This window comes from Mugil cephalus, chromosome 8 (assembly GCF_022458985.1).
Source record: "Mugil cephalus isolate CIBA_MC_2020 chromosome 8, CIBA_Mcephalus_1.1, whole genome shotgun sequence".
In the NCBI taxonomy this organism is placed as follows: domain Eukaryota; kingdom Metazoa; phylum Chordata; class Actinopteri; order Mugiliformes; family Mugilidae; genus Mugil; species Mugil cephalus.
In genome coordinates, this window is record NC_061777.1 from 20837362 (window position 1) to 20852375 (window position 15014).

Sequence of the window (15014 nt, forward strand, 5' to 3'; positions counted from 1 at the left end):
GGTTGCCCACATGAAGCTTAGGCAGAGGGACCCAGTCTCTGCATAGTGAGACCATCATATATAAAAAACAAAACAAAACCATTGTTGCCCAATCATCACTTGAAACTTCCTTTTGGATCAGCGCCACCTAAAGTTATGTTACGTTCTGCTCTTCTAACGTGTGCTGAAATACCATCTAGAGGTTTATTTATCTGGACATTCGCTGTCCGGATTTATTATTTTTTTTATGTTTATTCCAGTTTGGCCTGTCTATTGTTACCTCTTACACATGTCAAACTTCTTTTTCTTCATGTGACAGAAATTCTTGTGTCCAGACATTATGACACATCAATACGTACAATATAAACAAATAACAAAGAGCTGTTAATGGGACATTTATTAAAAAACAAAAAAACAAAAACAATTGGGAGAATCGAGAAGGCATGAAATTCCGATGTCATTTACAGTTTAACTCATACATATTGTTAAACAGCAACAGTTATACACAACCATTTACACAACCTGTACAAATATTTTTTTTCCCGCAAATTAAAATCAAAATAACTTAAATAGGTTTCTATGTAAAAGTGCAAATCCTTATGTGTGGGATGTCTGTGAGTAAGACCATGGCAACAGAAAGGGTGCTCTGATGAGCTCACTGGCTGTACACTTGCAAGGCATCACAAGTATGTTTCAACATATACCAACTCTACTGTATGAAGCAGTCATATAGAACGCTTATAAAGTACAACACCTTAATGTCACGATGCCTTACATTGCACTGCTGAGCCACACATCCTCTCTTATACAGCTCTCAAATTTTGTGATTTGACTGAGAGCCCTTTCCAAGTCCAGCGTGTCCAGCCTTGAATAAAAACCACAAAAGATATTTCAGTTCAGTGTCGGTAGTGTCCTTGGGTTGAAAGTTTGAGAGTCAGCATTTCAGCATAGCAATGACGCACTGTTACCTGTCTGGTAGTGTTATAGGTTAAAATCACAGTTACTATAGGCCACTCTATAGAGGATGAACCCAAATACGGTGGTAGCAGTAGTCCACAGGTTTCAGGTTTTGACAGTGAACCAGTGTGTGAAAGTACGTGTGCATGTGAAGGTGAAAGAGGCCGGTGATTCTCCACAGTCACAAAGCATGAGGCGACAAACGATAGCAAACTGTTAATGCTGATACTTCAAAGTCTCTACAAGCATCCTCCTGATTGGTGAGGAGGAGAGAGATTCTTAAACTAACCCACGCACGCTATTGGGCCTTACATGCTTCTGTATTAACATGCTGGCAATGCTTAAAAAAAAAAAAGAAAAAAGTGTGTCATCACCATGAGTGGGAGACTATTATACAGCATATCTGCTCAAGCACTGGTCACCATGGGTTCTACTGGACAGGAGACTGGAAATGTGCTTGGTAAATAAAAAGTGTTCAGGCATTTGCAATACAAAGGAGAAAATAACGAGCATCGAGTCCTTGTGTGAGTGTGTGTGACGTGACTACGACTTCTGCTCCGCTCCTGCAGCCGCCTGAGCTGCGGTCTCTGGTTTAAGGATCTGGTAGGTGATGAGGTACTCTGGGTAGGCCTGAAGGACAACACAGAATGACATTAGCAGATATAACAGAGCATGTCTAAGTGTTTTTTTTTTACCAGTGATCGGGAGATAAACAGTTTACGCATGCAACTTGTTTACCTGCTCTCCTCTGTAGATGACGTACTCGGCATAAGCTAGGCCGTTAACACTGGGCCGCCCAATTACTGAATGATGTCCTGGGGGGGCGTGAGCCATCTTCATGGCACTGAACTGTAGGAAGGATTTCCCCAAAGTGACTCGGCAGAACAGCATTTGCCTGAAAGTTCAGACGATAGGAGAGAGGTAATGTTAATTTGTTCAATTACTTCTGAGCCCCTGAAATGAGGAGACATTGTTCAAAAGTGGTTGCTAATCCTTAACGTTTCATAGGATATTTTTGTTTAGCCACTTGAATTAAACATGAAAGTCTGCTCTTCCATTGCATCACTGTTGTTTCATTTCAAATCCAAACCCTTTACTCTGACGAACTGTGGTTAGAATCAAGGTTCACGTAAAGTCAAAGATACCTGTGGCACAGATAGCAGGATCTGTCTTTGTGCGTTGGGCAGCCTGTGCCTCCACCAATGCCGTAGACGTACTGATTGCTCTTTGAGGAGTTCTCTGCAAAATAAATTCCTGCTCCAAACATCCCTCCTATATAGGCGTGGCGCTCATCAAAGCCTTTGTGGATGATTGCGTTGATGAAAGGGGAACCTGTGGTGAAGTTACACAGTGATCAGTACTCAAAGACTTGTGCAATTACAAAAAAAAAGAAGCCAGACAAAAAAGCTAGAATGAGGAGCTAACAAAACAAGCAGATGGTGTGAGAGTGGGTGGGGTTACCGTGAAACAACATCCGCTCATTGTGATGATTGTGGTTCTCATCTGCGATCTCCTTCTGTCGGTGGGTGTAACGTTCCCTCAGCTTCTTATTTACCACCTTCTGAATCTGTGGGGCAGAAGGACACGTAGCAAACAGGATGATTGCCGTTCACAGCTGCACTACACCCAAAACTGAATGTTGACACACATATTTTAGTTATAGCAAAACAGGAGACGTTCATAGTTCATACTTTGATAATATTGTATCTGCTGAAGACACCACCAGCGTTGCCTCCGTCTCTGTGCTCTCTGATTGTGCTCTGCATCTGAGGGACACAAAACATGACACAGACAAAATTATCACGTGATCAGAACGGCATTCGGCAAGCTGCTTTACCGCTCACGTCAACAAGTAGCACAAAAGGTTTGCAATGATTTGAAATGACTTTATGTGGAATTTGCAGGTTTGGTTCTATGTAAACAATCGTACACAACCAGAAGTTACTGGGTTGAGATTCAATAGCCGTTTAATTGTTAAATCAAAAAACACTGTAGTTAAACCCTCAGCTCACCTCCTCCTCCACAGACTGGTACTCTTTGTCGTCTGGGGCGAGATCGATCAGGATGGTGCCCTGGTTGGCACAGTGGAATGTCAGGTACGGGTTGGCACCTGAAAAGAGAAGTCGAAATTTAAAGCCCTGACAATGGCTGACTTTGACACACAAACGGGACGATTTTTCACCTTGCTGGCCGCCCAACAGCCTCTCAACACCTTTAATGAGCTTGTGCCGGTGGCCATACGCATTAATCCCAATCTCCTTCAGCTCCTCATGGCCCATGTCAGCCAGCACGTCCAGGGTGATCTGGAAAAGATGAAAACCATAGGATGAAAAATTTACACCAAGCAGCAACAATCTGTTGAATCTTGTGTTTCATCTGTCACACTGCTGTCTCAATAAACAACCAGTGTTTTACTTGGGCCTATTCCACCTTGAATAAAGCTACAGAAGTACTCTATGAGATCAACCATCGTCACCAACCTGCTCCCTCTCGAAGATGTCTCTGAGGTGCTCCAGGCCCAGGCTCTTCAGGAACTGACTGATGTTCATGTCCAGCATTGCCACTATGGAAAGACACCACATGGGTCAACCAAAAGAACACCATAATCTATATGCTTCCTGTTTTAATCACTTTAATTTATTATCCAGTGTTCACTATGATGAGTGCAACAGACGTACTTTCCCCTTCTTTGCGGTCGGTGCCTGTGGCTCCATCTGCCACTCCAGAGGTCCCGGCGGAGGCGGATGCAGCCAGCTCAGTGAGGGGCCCCGCCAGGTTGTCTATGCTGCTGGCAGCGGACAGACAGGATGGCGTTGAAGCAGGGGAGATCACGGAGGCGCTAACCACTGTAGCCTGAGGCTTGAAGCAGCTGGGCAGGGCATCTGGTGGCATGGCGTCCATGAGCAGGGCTCGAATATCATCAGCCTGCAGAGACAACAAAGACAAAAATGTTAGAAGAAGCCTCATTTAAGTTCAAACAGGCTGATTTCATCATTCTGGCTGTGATCAGTTTGAAGCCATCATTTTACGTTTTATACACTGGTTAGTTGACCCGAAAGCTGTCAATGTCTGCCTGCCTTAGGGAAGCTCTTACCGTGGCCAGATCCAGAGCTGTCTGACCCTCCTGGTTTTTCATAGTGGGGTCGGCTCCATGAGCCAGCAGCAGCGCACAGAGCTGTGTACGACCTTTCTGGGCTGCTTCATGGAGGGGCGTGAAAGCCCATTTGTCTGTGGCGTTCACACACGTATTGTACTTGATCAGTAGTGCCGCAATGTCCACATGCTGTGAGGAAAAAAAACGAAACGTGAGGGGAAAAACAAGATAGGAGCGCTTACAGGAGGTGGAGGAAAGATCATCAACGTCACAAATGTCTTTTCACTAGGGTTCAACTTTTCCTGTGGCTTTAATCTGTGTTTAATAAGAAATGTGTTTGTGTTTATTTACGAGACTGACCCCATAAGAAGCAGCATTATGAAGAGGGATAAGGCCTCCTTTGTCCTGTGCGTTGACATCAGCCCCATGCTCCAGCAGATACTCCGCCACTTCAAGGTTGTTGTAGCCAGCTGTGGAGAATAAAGAATATAAGACACTTATTTACAAAGACTTATTGAGCTCAATGTCTATTGGAAGAAAGATATGAATAAAAAAGATTAAAAAAAAAAAAAAAAAAAATAGACAAAACACTGAATTTGGAAAGACCACAGACACATAGAAATAATAATGTTCCAAAGCTTTTTCACCTTCCAATATTTCAAAGAGTGGACTAGAAAAAACATGTTTAAACATCCCAGTAAATGCCACATCAGGAGTGTCTGTTACAACTTGTATTCAGTGTTGAAGAGGAGGAAAAAACAGAAAGAGCCAGTACCTGCGAGGTGGAGCGGTGTTGAGTTGCGCCCCTGTGTGTCTCTACAGTTGATATTCTCTGGAGAGCAGAGTTTCTGGACCCGGGCCAGGCAGCCCTTCTTGGCAGCGTCTAACAGAGCGGCGTCGCCCCTCAGCAGGTCCTGTATGTCCGTGTCCCCGTCTTTCACCATGTCCAGTGGCATGTTCCCATCACGGTTCTTCTTGGAAGGGTCAGCTCCATGCTGAAAAGTAAGGTTTGAGTTTTTATTGCACAATTTTATATAAATATTGGGTATATATATATGAGATAATGTGGATGTTCAGGCCAAAAACATCTACTCCCCTCATGCTCATCACCATCACAGCAATAACACAGCACAACAACTTAGTTTAAACAGGAACAGTGACAAACGACAATAACAGATCCTCACTTTGAGAAGCAGTTTGCAGATCTCATATTTCCCTTTGGCTGCGGCCTCGTGGAGCGGAGTGAACTTCCACAGATCAGCCACGTTGACCGAAGCTCCGTGTCTGACCAGCAGCTCGGCCACTTCATAGTGACCATAGGAGCATGCGTTGTGGAGGGGAACCAGGCCGCTGGAAGAGAACGATGAATGTTAAAACCCTCTCACCAGAAGGAGGATGCGACCACTTAAAACACTGCATTTGTGTCTAGTAGAAAAGCTCACCCCTTGTCTTTGGCATGAACGTCAGCTCCGTGGTGTAGCAGGTACTCAACAACAGCCACTCTGTTGTAACCAGCTGCAAAGTGGAGAGGAGTGGAGTGGCGGCCCTCCAGGTCCCGACAGTTTACATTCTGAGGGGTGCAAAGTTGCTGCCATACACAGAGACGATATAATAATTAGCAAATGTTTGAAGTACAATTAAAACAGGTCCTCCACAGTTATTTCACTACTACTAGTGAAAGTACACTCCTTGTGTACTGTCAATCTGAAGAAACAGGGATCTTACTTGAACTGTGTCCAGATCTCCTGCTTTGGCCGCCTCCAGAAATCTGTAGTCCACATCTGAATTACGTGTCGGAACGTTTTCTAAAAAGAACATGAGAGACATATGAGTGAGGCACACGTTTTTAAACAATAAAATCTGTCTCATCTAGAAAACATGACTCTCATTCCCAGAGTTTAAAATTTCAAGCCTAAAAGCGAGAAGTGTGTCGATTACCATTTAGAATCTGTTGCACGGCCTCATTGCCCATCTGAGCGGCGGTGAAGCCCTGCAGAGATACGATGGAGGGGTCGGCCCCGTAGCTGAGGAGAAGTTTGCAGGTCTGGATATGACCGGCCAGGGCCGCTCTGTGAAGAGCTGTTTGACCTAATGTGTCCACGGCATTGACCTGGAAGCAGGGGGGGGGGGGGTGAGCTTCACCTACACATACATACGTTCAGACCAAAGGGGAAGAGAACGGCAGTATGAAAACAAACCTTTGCTCCGTGTTTCTGCAGTACCTCCAGGATATCATTATGAGCTCTCTCGGCAGCAACATGCAGAGGAGTCATAAAGCTGCAGGACACAACAGACAGGAAGTTAGCACTGTTTATGTTATCACATTTTATGATACAAGCCAGCGCTGCACTACCAGTTTCTGTTTTAATATTTGATGCCACCACCTCGTTTCTTCTTAGGACTTATTTGGGTTGAACATATAATTTTTTCTTCTTTTTAAGAAAACAACTTGTCTTGTAGCTTATAAAAATGTATTTACAATGCATCTTGTTCATGAGGTCATTTCTTTTGATCCAACAGATTTAATCTAAAGCTTATTATAATTTCTTTACGTCCTAATCAAGGTTAGTTTCAAATACATATAAGGACTTACTCTTTGTTCTTCTCGTTGATATTGGCACCTTTACGCAACAACAACTCAGTCACCTGCTTTCTCTTTGGGTGGGGCGAAGCCACAGAACAGTGCTGAAAAACACGTCAACATAACATCAGAGGGCTCGAATCTCCCAAAAAGGAAATTTGGTCCTCAAATACAAAAGTGGCCTTTGGCCCCACAACTAGTGACAAGACTTTTTTCTCACAAGAGCAGTCTCGTTGGTCTGAGGATGTTTGAAGCTGATGATCTCCAGAGCCAGCGTCTTCTTCACTTTGGCCATGTCGGCCTCACGGGCTGCCTGCAGCAGTGAGTGACCTTTGAACTCATCTACATGGAAAATTAAGAAAGGTAAATGAAAATAATCGACTTGCGTTTTATACCAAGATTTTTTTTAACAGCCTGCATCCATTCAAACTGCTAAAATGCTTAAAATGAAGAGTCATTTTCCTGTCATCATAATGTGCAAGTGGTGTGCGACTGAGCGGGCACTCACAGGTGAGCCTTTCTTTGAGCTCAGGAGTGGGGGCCATGTCCACGGCGCTCTTGCTGTGACAGTTCAGTAGGGTGGGATCAGCCCCGTGGCTCAGCAGCAAGGAACAAACCTCCACTCTGTTCTTAGACGCTGCCTCGTGTAGGGGAGTGAACTGCCACAAGTCCATGGCATTCACACAGGCTCCGTGCTGCAGGGAGAGTATAACATCAGACCACAGAACGTTTGTAGGACATTTGTGGTACTTGCATGCCACTTGTTTTGACATCTTCAAGACATGTACCAAAATCTGATTAGTGTGCATTCTTTCACTTTCATGATTAGTGCACGATTTTTTTAAAGCACCACACCAATCAGTCCAGTGCAATGAGGGCGTTTGCATACACACTTGCAAAGTCTCATCATATAATGAAGTCTTACACTGTAAATTGACTAAATACTGATCTCTTATAAAGTTGTTGTATGAAAGTTTTAACATCATGTGCGATCAGCGTGGAGAACAAATATAAATAGAAAGCTTTGACAGCAACACTCCTCCAGTGATCATTAACATTCCTGCCTCCACACACACACACTATGCTGTGTTCACAAGTCCTGAATATTCAAGCTTATTAAATAAAGAACTGAAACTTACTTTAAGAAGGAGTTCAGTGACCTCAAAGTGGCCATATGAGCAGGCGTTGTGAAGAGGAACCAGGCCACTGCAGGACAAGACACAAACTTTAAGATCATGACTGAGGAACATGCGAAGACTTTGTGGAGTTTCCTGAAAGGCGTCTCACCCTTTGTCCTTGGCGTGAACATCAGCCCCATGCTGCAGAAGGAGCTCAACGATACGGACCCTGTTGTATCCGGCGGCCAGGTGCAGGGGTGTGGACTGCAAGAGAGGACAGCTCGTTAGCCCGCACAGATCGCTGGTGGGTTTAGTGTGTACTGCCTTCAGTGGCCACAGGAGCAAGCAGCTGATTAAGGCCAGAAGCAATGCGCAACAGCAGGCTATGCCTGGTGAGCTGCAGATGAATGGCAGAGATGATGATGCAGGGTCAGTTTGTGGGCAAATCCAACGCCTAGATTCAGTGGCTGTTAATGTTGACCTGAATTATTGACAACAAGCAAGTTGAACCTGGTTACTCATCTGTCACCGTTATTTCCAGTTAGTCAGATCAGAAAAATAAAATGTACTTCTAGGTCTTAAACCTTTGAAAATATTTTGTTTGTAATAATCAAAAAGTCATCACTACTGGGGTTCAGGAATTAACTTCAAAATTGCAATTATTACAGTTGGAATAGAATTATTATTTAGTTTTATACCTTTGCATTTTTTAATGAACAGAAGAAATTAAAGCAGATAGTAAATGATCTCATTATTTTTACCATATTGAATAAGAATTGATTAATTTAGTTTATTTATTCAATTGAGGTTATTATGTTTTGTTTTTTGCTTTTTTTTAAACAAAATCAGCTGAATGATTTGATAAAATAAGAGAAGGCAGTGAAGCTACATTAAGCAGGCTGAGTGTTTGAGGAAGCATATCTGCAAGCCGTAAGCAAGTCAAATCAAATGGCTTCGCATCAGCCAAGGAAAACGTTAGTGTAAGCAAAGCTACAAATGCAACCTTAATGGCCTTTTTTCTTTTTGCAAAAGTCTAGCTCAGGTCAAGCTTACGATCAAAAGGAGGGACATCATTCATTTTGATTTCCATGCAGTGACAGTAATTTAAAATCCAGAAAGCCAAGTGTTAGATTTCAAGCCACAGTGGAAAAAAAATCATATGATGAGAGACTTGAATCATGGAGGCATCATTCAGTGAGGGATGACAAGCAATAGGAAGCAAATCAAAAGTTATTATCTCGGTGGGTAGCTTAGCACTAGAATAATGGGTGAAATGTGAATTCATTCCTGCATAGCAACTGGTCAAACAGGGAACATGAAGTAGACACCAATTTCACAGACACAAATTCAAGAATTCATTGACAAATGCAAAGGGGCAGGCCTTTAGGCATGCATGAGTGATCACTGAATATGCATAAAAATACGTATCAAAGGCCGATAAATTAAAAGTCAAATCACACACCGACTTATGAGCAAGTGACTGAAAGTTGGAGAAGTGTGGGTGAGTGTGCAGAGGAGAGGACAGACGCTGAAGAAAGCAGGCAGTGGACATTTCGAGCTCCTCTCCAAATCCAAAAAGATGAGTCGTCACCATGACACCAACCCAACTCACTCACTCACTCACTCAGTCACATGCCACGCACGCACAAACATACAACAGAGGAGCATCAGGGTAGGATACATGAGTGACCCGTACACCCAGGTCTATGATGTGCAATTAACAAGTGACAGCCAGCTTATTGGTCAAATAAAAACGATGGATTAAAAAGGTATAAAATAAAAGAAGATCACAACAGTGCATCAATCAAGTGGCCGTTATCAAAGTTAACTTACCAGCATTTTTTGTGATGTTGACTGATCGACAAATGTTGCCAGAGTCACACGGAAAACAAAACGAAACAAAAATTATAAAATGACAGTATCTTTTCACAGAAAACCCTAGTTATAAAATCACTGATGTCTGATCCGTCAAACAGGGGTTGAGATTAAATGTGAAATGAGGCCAGAAGGCTAGAACAGCTGAAAGGGTGAATGTGACTTCTCAGTTCTCAAGTTTTTCCTGCCGTTTATGAAAAAAGCAAGGACTTGTTAATGGCTGCTGGTTAAACCCCAGACCAAATCCACACTGGCTCAGATCATGCAAACGCTAAAGATACTCTGAGGAGCAATAGCTGCTGTAGAAGAAAATGTGGTTAGCAATGAATGAAATAAACCACTGCTGATATCCTGTTAGGGACAATGGGCTTTTATGCAACAGTGAACGTTAAGAGAAATAAGGGCATTTTGGCAACAAGAAAGGAAATACGGAACTTCTATGAACTGTGAGAAATACTGGAAAGAATAAATACAAAAAAAATATCCCCCACACAAAAACAGAGTAAATTCTCCAGTTCATGATGTGACATGAGGATGATATACAAACACGATCCTTTATCTAAATTAGCAATGCTAAATGCTCACTACAACACTGAGCGCCAAGGTTCTATAAAAGGGAGTTTTTAAAATTATTATCCTTAAGTTCACTCATGACCAACAAAACTGAACAAAAACAACTGCCAGAAATTCTGCATGAACATGGACTGAGATCAAGTGAAATTAAAGACGTTAACTGTGCAGAATAAATATCCAGATGTCTTGTTCTCTGACCTGAGCGGACATGTGTGTGCACCTAAATAGAATCCAACGTTACGAATGTTGGAAAAGTCATGGAAAAGTGATTAGGGGGGAAAAAGACACAATATTGTTGTCAAGACTCTGAGTCCATCATTATGCTGGAAAGCAATCAGGAAAACACTGAACTGGCAATAAAAAAATAGGTTAACCACCTTAGTTCGAGATAATTAAAACACAATCAATTTGCCTAACCTAACTTACTGGACGCAATATTGAGTTTCTTTACGTATGGGAAAAAAAGAAGCCTGAAAATTAAAAGCTGAACCTAAACACACGCTGGAAGATTAATGAGGCTGTTAAACAGCTGAGATGATTTGACAGAAGAAAATGGATTCAAGGCTGATGTAATGAGTAACACGTGTACGATTAGAGAAAGAAAAACATCTTCATCATTTATGTTGTGATTGTTTTTCAAGGTAAGATGACACAAACTAATTCAGTTGTACTATGATGTAAGACTGTATTCCTTGGAGCTCAGGTTGACTGACTCAGACGTTTGTGTAAAATGGGAGTGGTATCTGTCTGGTGTAATATGGTGTGCCACTAGTGGCTCGTTTACCTTGCGACCATCGCTGGCATGACAGTTGACATTTAATGGAGTGAGCAGTGCCATCAGCTTCTCTTCATTTCCACTCCTGTAATAACAAGATTGAAAAGAATGATGTAATCAAGTACTCCCCATCAAAAATCACAATACCTGAGATCTTAATGTTGGATCACAGACAACACAATACATACTGAAACTAAAAACAACGCATGAACCTAAGCACAATGATGACAAATGTATCAGTCACTTATTATGTATGTGAAGAACTAGGGTTGACACCTATGTATGCTTATACAAACCTTTCTGCCTCTCCCTGTACAGAACTATCACATGTTACTGCCACAGTCCTAAGTGCTCAGACTTGTATATTGCATGTTTAAATAGTAGCAGTGTAGGCCTTTGAGGACAGAAATTTCAACCCTGTGTATGTGCTGCACATGTAGCAGAATTAACCATAAAGACTTTGACTTTGAGATATACTCACCTTGCTGCTTCCAGAAGTTCATCTTTCTTGTATTCACCTGGAGGAAAATAAACACAGAGATTAGAGCTAGGCGTGTCCAACCCTTCCCATAAATGTTAGCATGTTCAACTTTTTGCAGTGTTTAACTACTACAGCCTGTGTTTGTTTGGTAAACAGGTGCACGCTGCGTAGACCAACGGTCTACCAGAAGAAATATGGCTTTTTTTTCTATTTTGTTCATGTGAAAGTGTATTTTTAATGAGAAGATTAATTAAAGGCTGTGGACAAAACCACTTCTGGACTTCCTGATGAAGAAGACATGAATAAAAGAAGCAAAGGTAGCCTGATGGTCATCTCAGTAATACATCACAATATCTGTAACAGTACGTCACAACACACAATTTGGGAGAATCCACTTGTGTTTTCTCTACTGAGACAAGTCAAACTTTGTGCTGTGAGGCTGTTGAATTTGTAGGTTGAATGGCTTAAAACATAACGACAAAGAACAGGAATTGTGAGGGACTAACCAGTGAGGACAGCCTTAGCTGAAGGGTCAGCTAGATCCAGAGCGGATTTGCCATCGGTGTTGCGAATGTTTGGGTCAGCTCCATGTTGGAGTAACACTGCGAGACAGGAAAAAAAAATTAACAGAAAAGACATTGGTAGAAAACACAAACCTTACAAGAGTGAAAAGATAAACCTCAAGATATGATTTGCCTTTATTCATCCCACAATGGGGAAATCTTATTGTTAACAGCAGCAGAGACATTCAGCAACCACAGACAGTGACCACAGTGCATATATGGGTGGGTTAAAGAATAAAATATGAGGATATAAAAATATATATTGCATCATTTTAATGACATAAAGCCCACTCATATTTTAAACCCGTCCATCCCATAGTTAGACTTCGTATCAGTTCATCAAACTTTAAAAGGAACTAAGCCACATTAAACATAATGAGAGACGAGACTAGATGAGAGCGGAAAAACATCCATTGCAGATTTCCACATTTGCCTGCCCATGAATATAGATTCTTACCAATGCACACATCTATTTTTCCCTTGATGGCAGCCTCGTGTAGCGGAGTGTAGTTCCAGTTATCTCTGGCGTTGGGGTCTGCACCTTGACACAAGAGGAGGCTGACAACTTCCGCGTGTCCAAACGAGCAGGCGTTGTGCAGGGGGATGAGGCCTCCGTCATCCCTGGCGTGAACATTGGCTCCTGTCTGCAAGAGGTGCTCCACCACATCCTTCCTACCAAAACCTGACAGGAAGTGAAATATTTATTTCAATTTTGCTTTTTTAAAATCATTATTAAGTATTACAAGTTAGGACCCAACAAAAATAAATATTCATTACCACACAATAAGGACACGTATAATATTACCTGCTAACCATGACATACATGACAGCAGAGATTGATTGATTTTTAGGGTAACTTAAAGGATAACTTATGTTAACCATAACCAAATAAATACAGCTGATAATATAATACGTTAATTAAGCACATAATTAAAACAGGCCTTGTAATGTTCCCCAGCATTATGTTATGAGGAGTATACAGTAATTGTTGAAGGCAATTTTGATATATAGTGGATTATAAGTCGTTAAATAACGCTGTTTGGGGAAAAAAACATGGCTCTTAATTACGGTGCGCTACTAAGGTGAATTTACGGCTAAAAAATAAATAAACGTGGTATGAAACAGTAAAGGAGTAAACTAAAATTGACCAAAAGCAGCATTATCGATGTAGCTGTAAGCTGTATGTTGGCTAAAAACAACACAGGCTACTGTAGCATCGTTAGCATCTTAGCATATCGTTACCCGCAGCAAAATGAAGGGGAGTTGATTTTCGACCAGCCATGTCCTTCGCGTTTACGTTCACCGAATCGACAAGTCTCTTTACTCTGGAAACATCCCCGTTGCGACAAGCCTCGAACAGCTCCCTGAACGCCCCGCCGATGCCACTGTTGCCGTCGGTGGGGCTGGTGGCTCCGGATCCGGGACTGGAGACGCTGCTGCCGCTGCCGCCGCCAGAAGTTGTCGTGGTGGAGCTGGCACTGCTCGCTAGGACCGGGGCTGGTAGATCCGGGGAGGCCAGAGGCATCTCAATCCCCCCGCTGCATTCCCTCTCGATCTCCGGTGGTCCGACGGCCGAGGTGAGCAAAGCCATCGGCGGAGAGCCAGGAGGAGCCCCCGAAAGTGAGCTGTTTCTCGGCGGAGACTGTAACGCACTTTGCTGCTGTTGCTGCTGCGAAGAGCGTCGAGGCACCGCCATTACAGCAGCAGCTCTCTGGCGACAATAAAAGCTGTTCCTCCTTTCCGGTGAAAGTGGTCGCGTTTCCTGTCAGTTGTTTGCGCTTGGTGGGGGCCGGCTGTGGAAAAATCCTGTATTCAATTATTTTTACACAGACTAAAACATCCTGTCGCAGATTATTTATGTGTTTAAACGAGCAATTTCACGTATAGAATTTTTTTCGTGTTTAGTCTAAGGTTACTTATCATTTTATGAACGCTGAAAGCTAATAATAACAAACACAACGTGATGGAGATGTAGGAAATATATACAATTTTCCTAGATTTTCCTTGTTTTCTTTCAGAAATTCTAACACTGAATCATTTACCTGCCAGTCACTATAAACATTAAAAATGAATGTATTTTAATATAACAGTCCTACGCTGAATCTCAGCTTCATTAAGTCTGTGGTATTCAGCATGTGTTTAAAATAAGGGAGAGAGCCATTTTAGTTAGGTGAAGGCTAGATGTAACGAAGCACTTTTAAGTTTAATTTACTACAGTTTAAACGCACCACGATCTGAAATGATCACAGTTGCCTTTCTTACATTGTTTAAGCGTAAATGTTTAGGATTCTGCATTCTTCTATTCTTATACAATAATGCATTTATTTTCACTAGTGTACCTAATGATCTGGCAAGTGAACATTTATGAACTTGAACCTGGCCTATAACAACTGCCTGTTGGTGGCCAGAAAAAATCCCTGGGAATTAAAATTTTCATGAGCTCAGTATGAAATGAAATGTTTATCAGGCTCAGTTTTGTTGAACCACAAAACATTAATCATATTAGATGAGGAGTTGTCAATGTTTTCAGGCCAAGGACCCCAAACTGATGGGGAGAAGAAATCTCCCCATCAGTTTGGGGTGGCTAAATCTGAAATAATCACAACATGTTCCCACAGGTTTTGAGGTGATGACTTTGTGCAGGCACCTTGTGTCTGCAGGAACAAATTAGTCTCTGTTCTGGAAAGTAACCATTCTTCTGGTCCTTATTTAAGCCACTGGTCTGGTTCCTCCTCTGGAGGAATCTTTTTCGTTTTAAAGAATTTAATGCCATCTATTGACATGTAGAAGTAACTGCAACAGATAAAAGCATCAAAGCAACCTCCTGCTATGAATGTTAACACTGGCTCATGAGCACTTACTCCTTTAAGCCAAACAATGTTACCGATGATGAGAGAGTGGCTCCAGTAGGTTATCATGGGATTATTTAAGGATTTAGTGTAACATTTAGAACCAAAAAAAAAGTTAAACCTTCTCTTATAAACGTGAACTGTCTTTTATCTGATCACACAGGCCTCA

General features: G+C 42.2%; 1 protein-coding gene across 2 annotated transcripts; it reads right to left on the bottom strand.

Annotated features, from left to right (window-relative positions):
* Positions 1–358: 358 nt before the first annotated feature.
* On the bottom strand, positions 359–13731 carry LOC125012218 (poly [ADP-ribose] polymerase tankyrase-1). Of its 2 annotated transcripts, XM_047592036.1 has the most exons (28): positions 13239–13731; positions 12454–12678; positions 11940–12035; positions 11434–11470; positions 10962–11037; positions 9563–9583; positions 7899–7993; positions 7751–7817; positions 7120–7306; positions 6832–6953; positions 6624–6715; positions 6229–6307; positions 5969–6140; positions 5756–5835; positions 5473–5618; positions 5215–5380; positions 4806–5025; positions 4391–4500; positions 4031–4219; positions 3615–3861; positions 3417–3499; positions 3119–3239; positions 2949–3046; positions 2628–2702; positions 2398–2503; positions 2082–2268; positions 1675–1831; positions 359–1566 (listed from the first exon to the last, which is right to left on the bottom strand). In XM_047592036.1, exons 1-28 carry the CDS (start codon positions 13690–13692, stop codon positions 1480–1482), a joined length of 3795 nt encoding a protein of 1264 aa, XP_047447992.1. In that variant the 5' UTR covers positions 13693–13731; the 3' UTR covers positions 359–1479. The 2 variants fall into 2 exon arrangements, with proteins under 2 accessions (XP_047447992.1, XP_047447993.1); XM_047592037.1 differs by lacking the exon at positions 9563–9583.
* Positions 13732–15014: the final 1283 nt, after the last annotated feature.

Coding starts and splice junctions, on each gene's coding strand:
- LOC125012218 (XM_047592036.1), bottom strand. CDS start 13,692: ATGGCGGTGCCTCGACGCTCTTCGCAGCAGCAACAGCAGCAAAGTGCG. Junction 3,862..4,030: donor CAGCTCTGGATCTGGCCACG/GTAAGAGCTTCC, acceptor TTGTCTCTGCAG/GCTGATGATATTCGAGCCCT. Junction 2,703..2,948: donor ACCAGTCTGTGGAGGAGGAG/GTGAGCTGAGGG, acceptor TGTGTCCCTCAG/ATGCAGAGCACAATCAGAGA.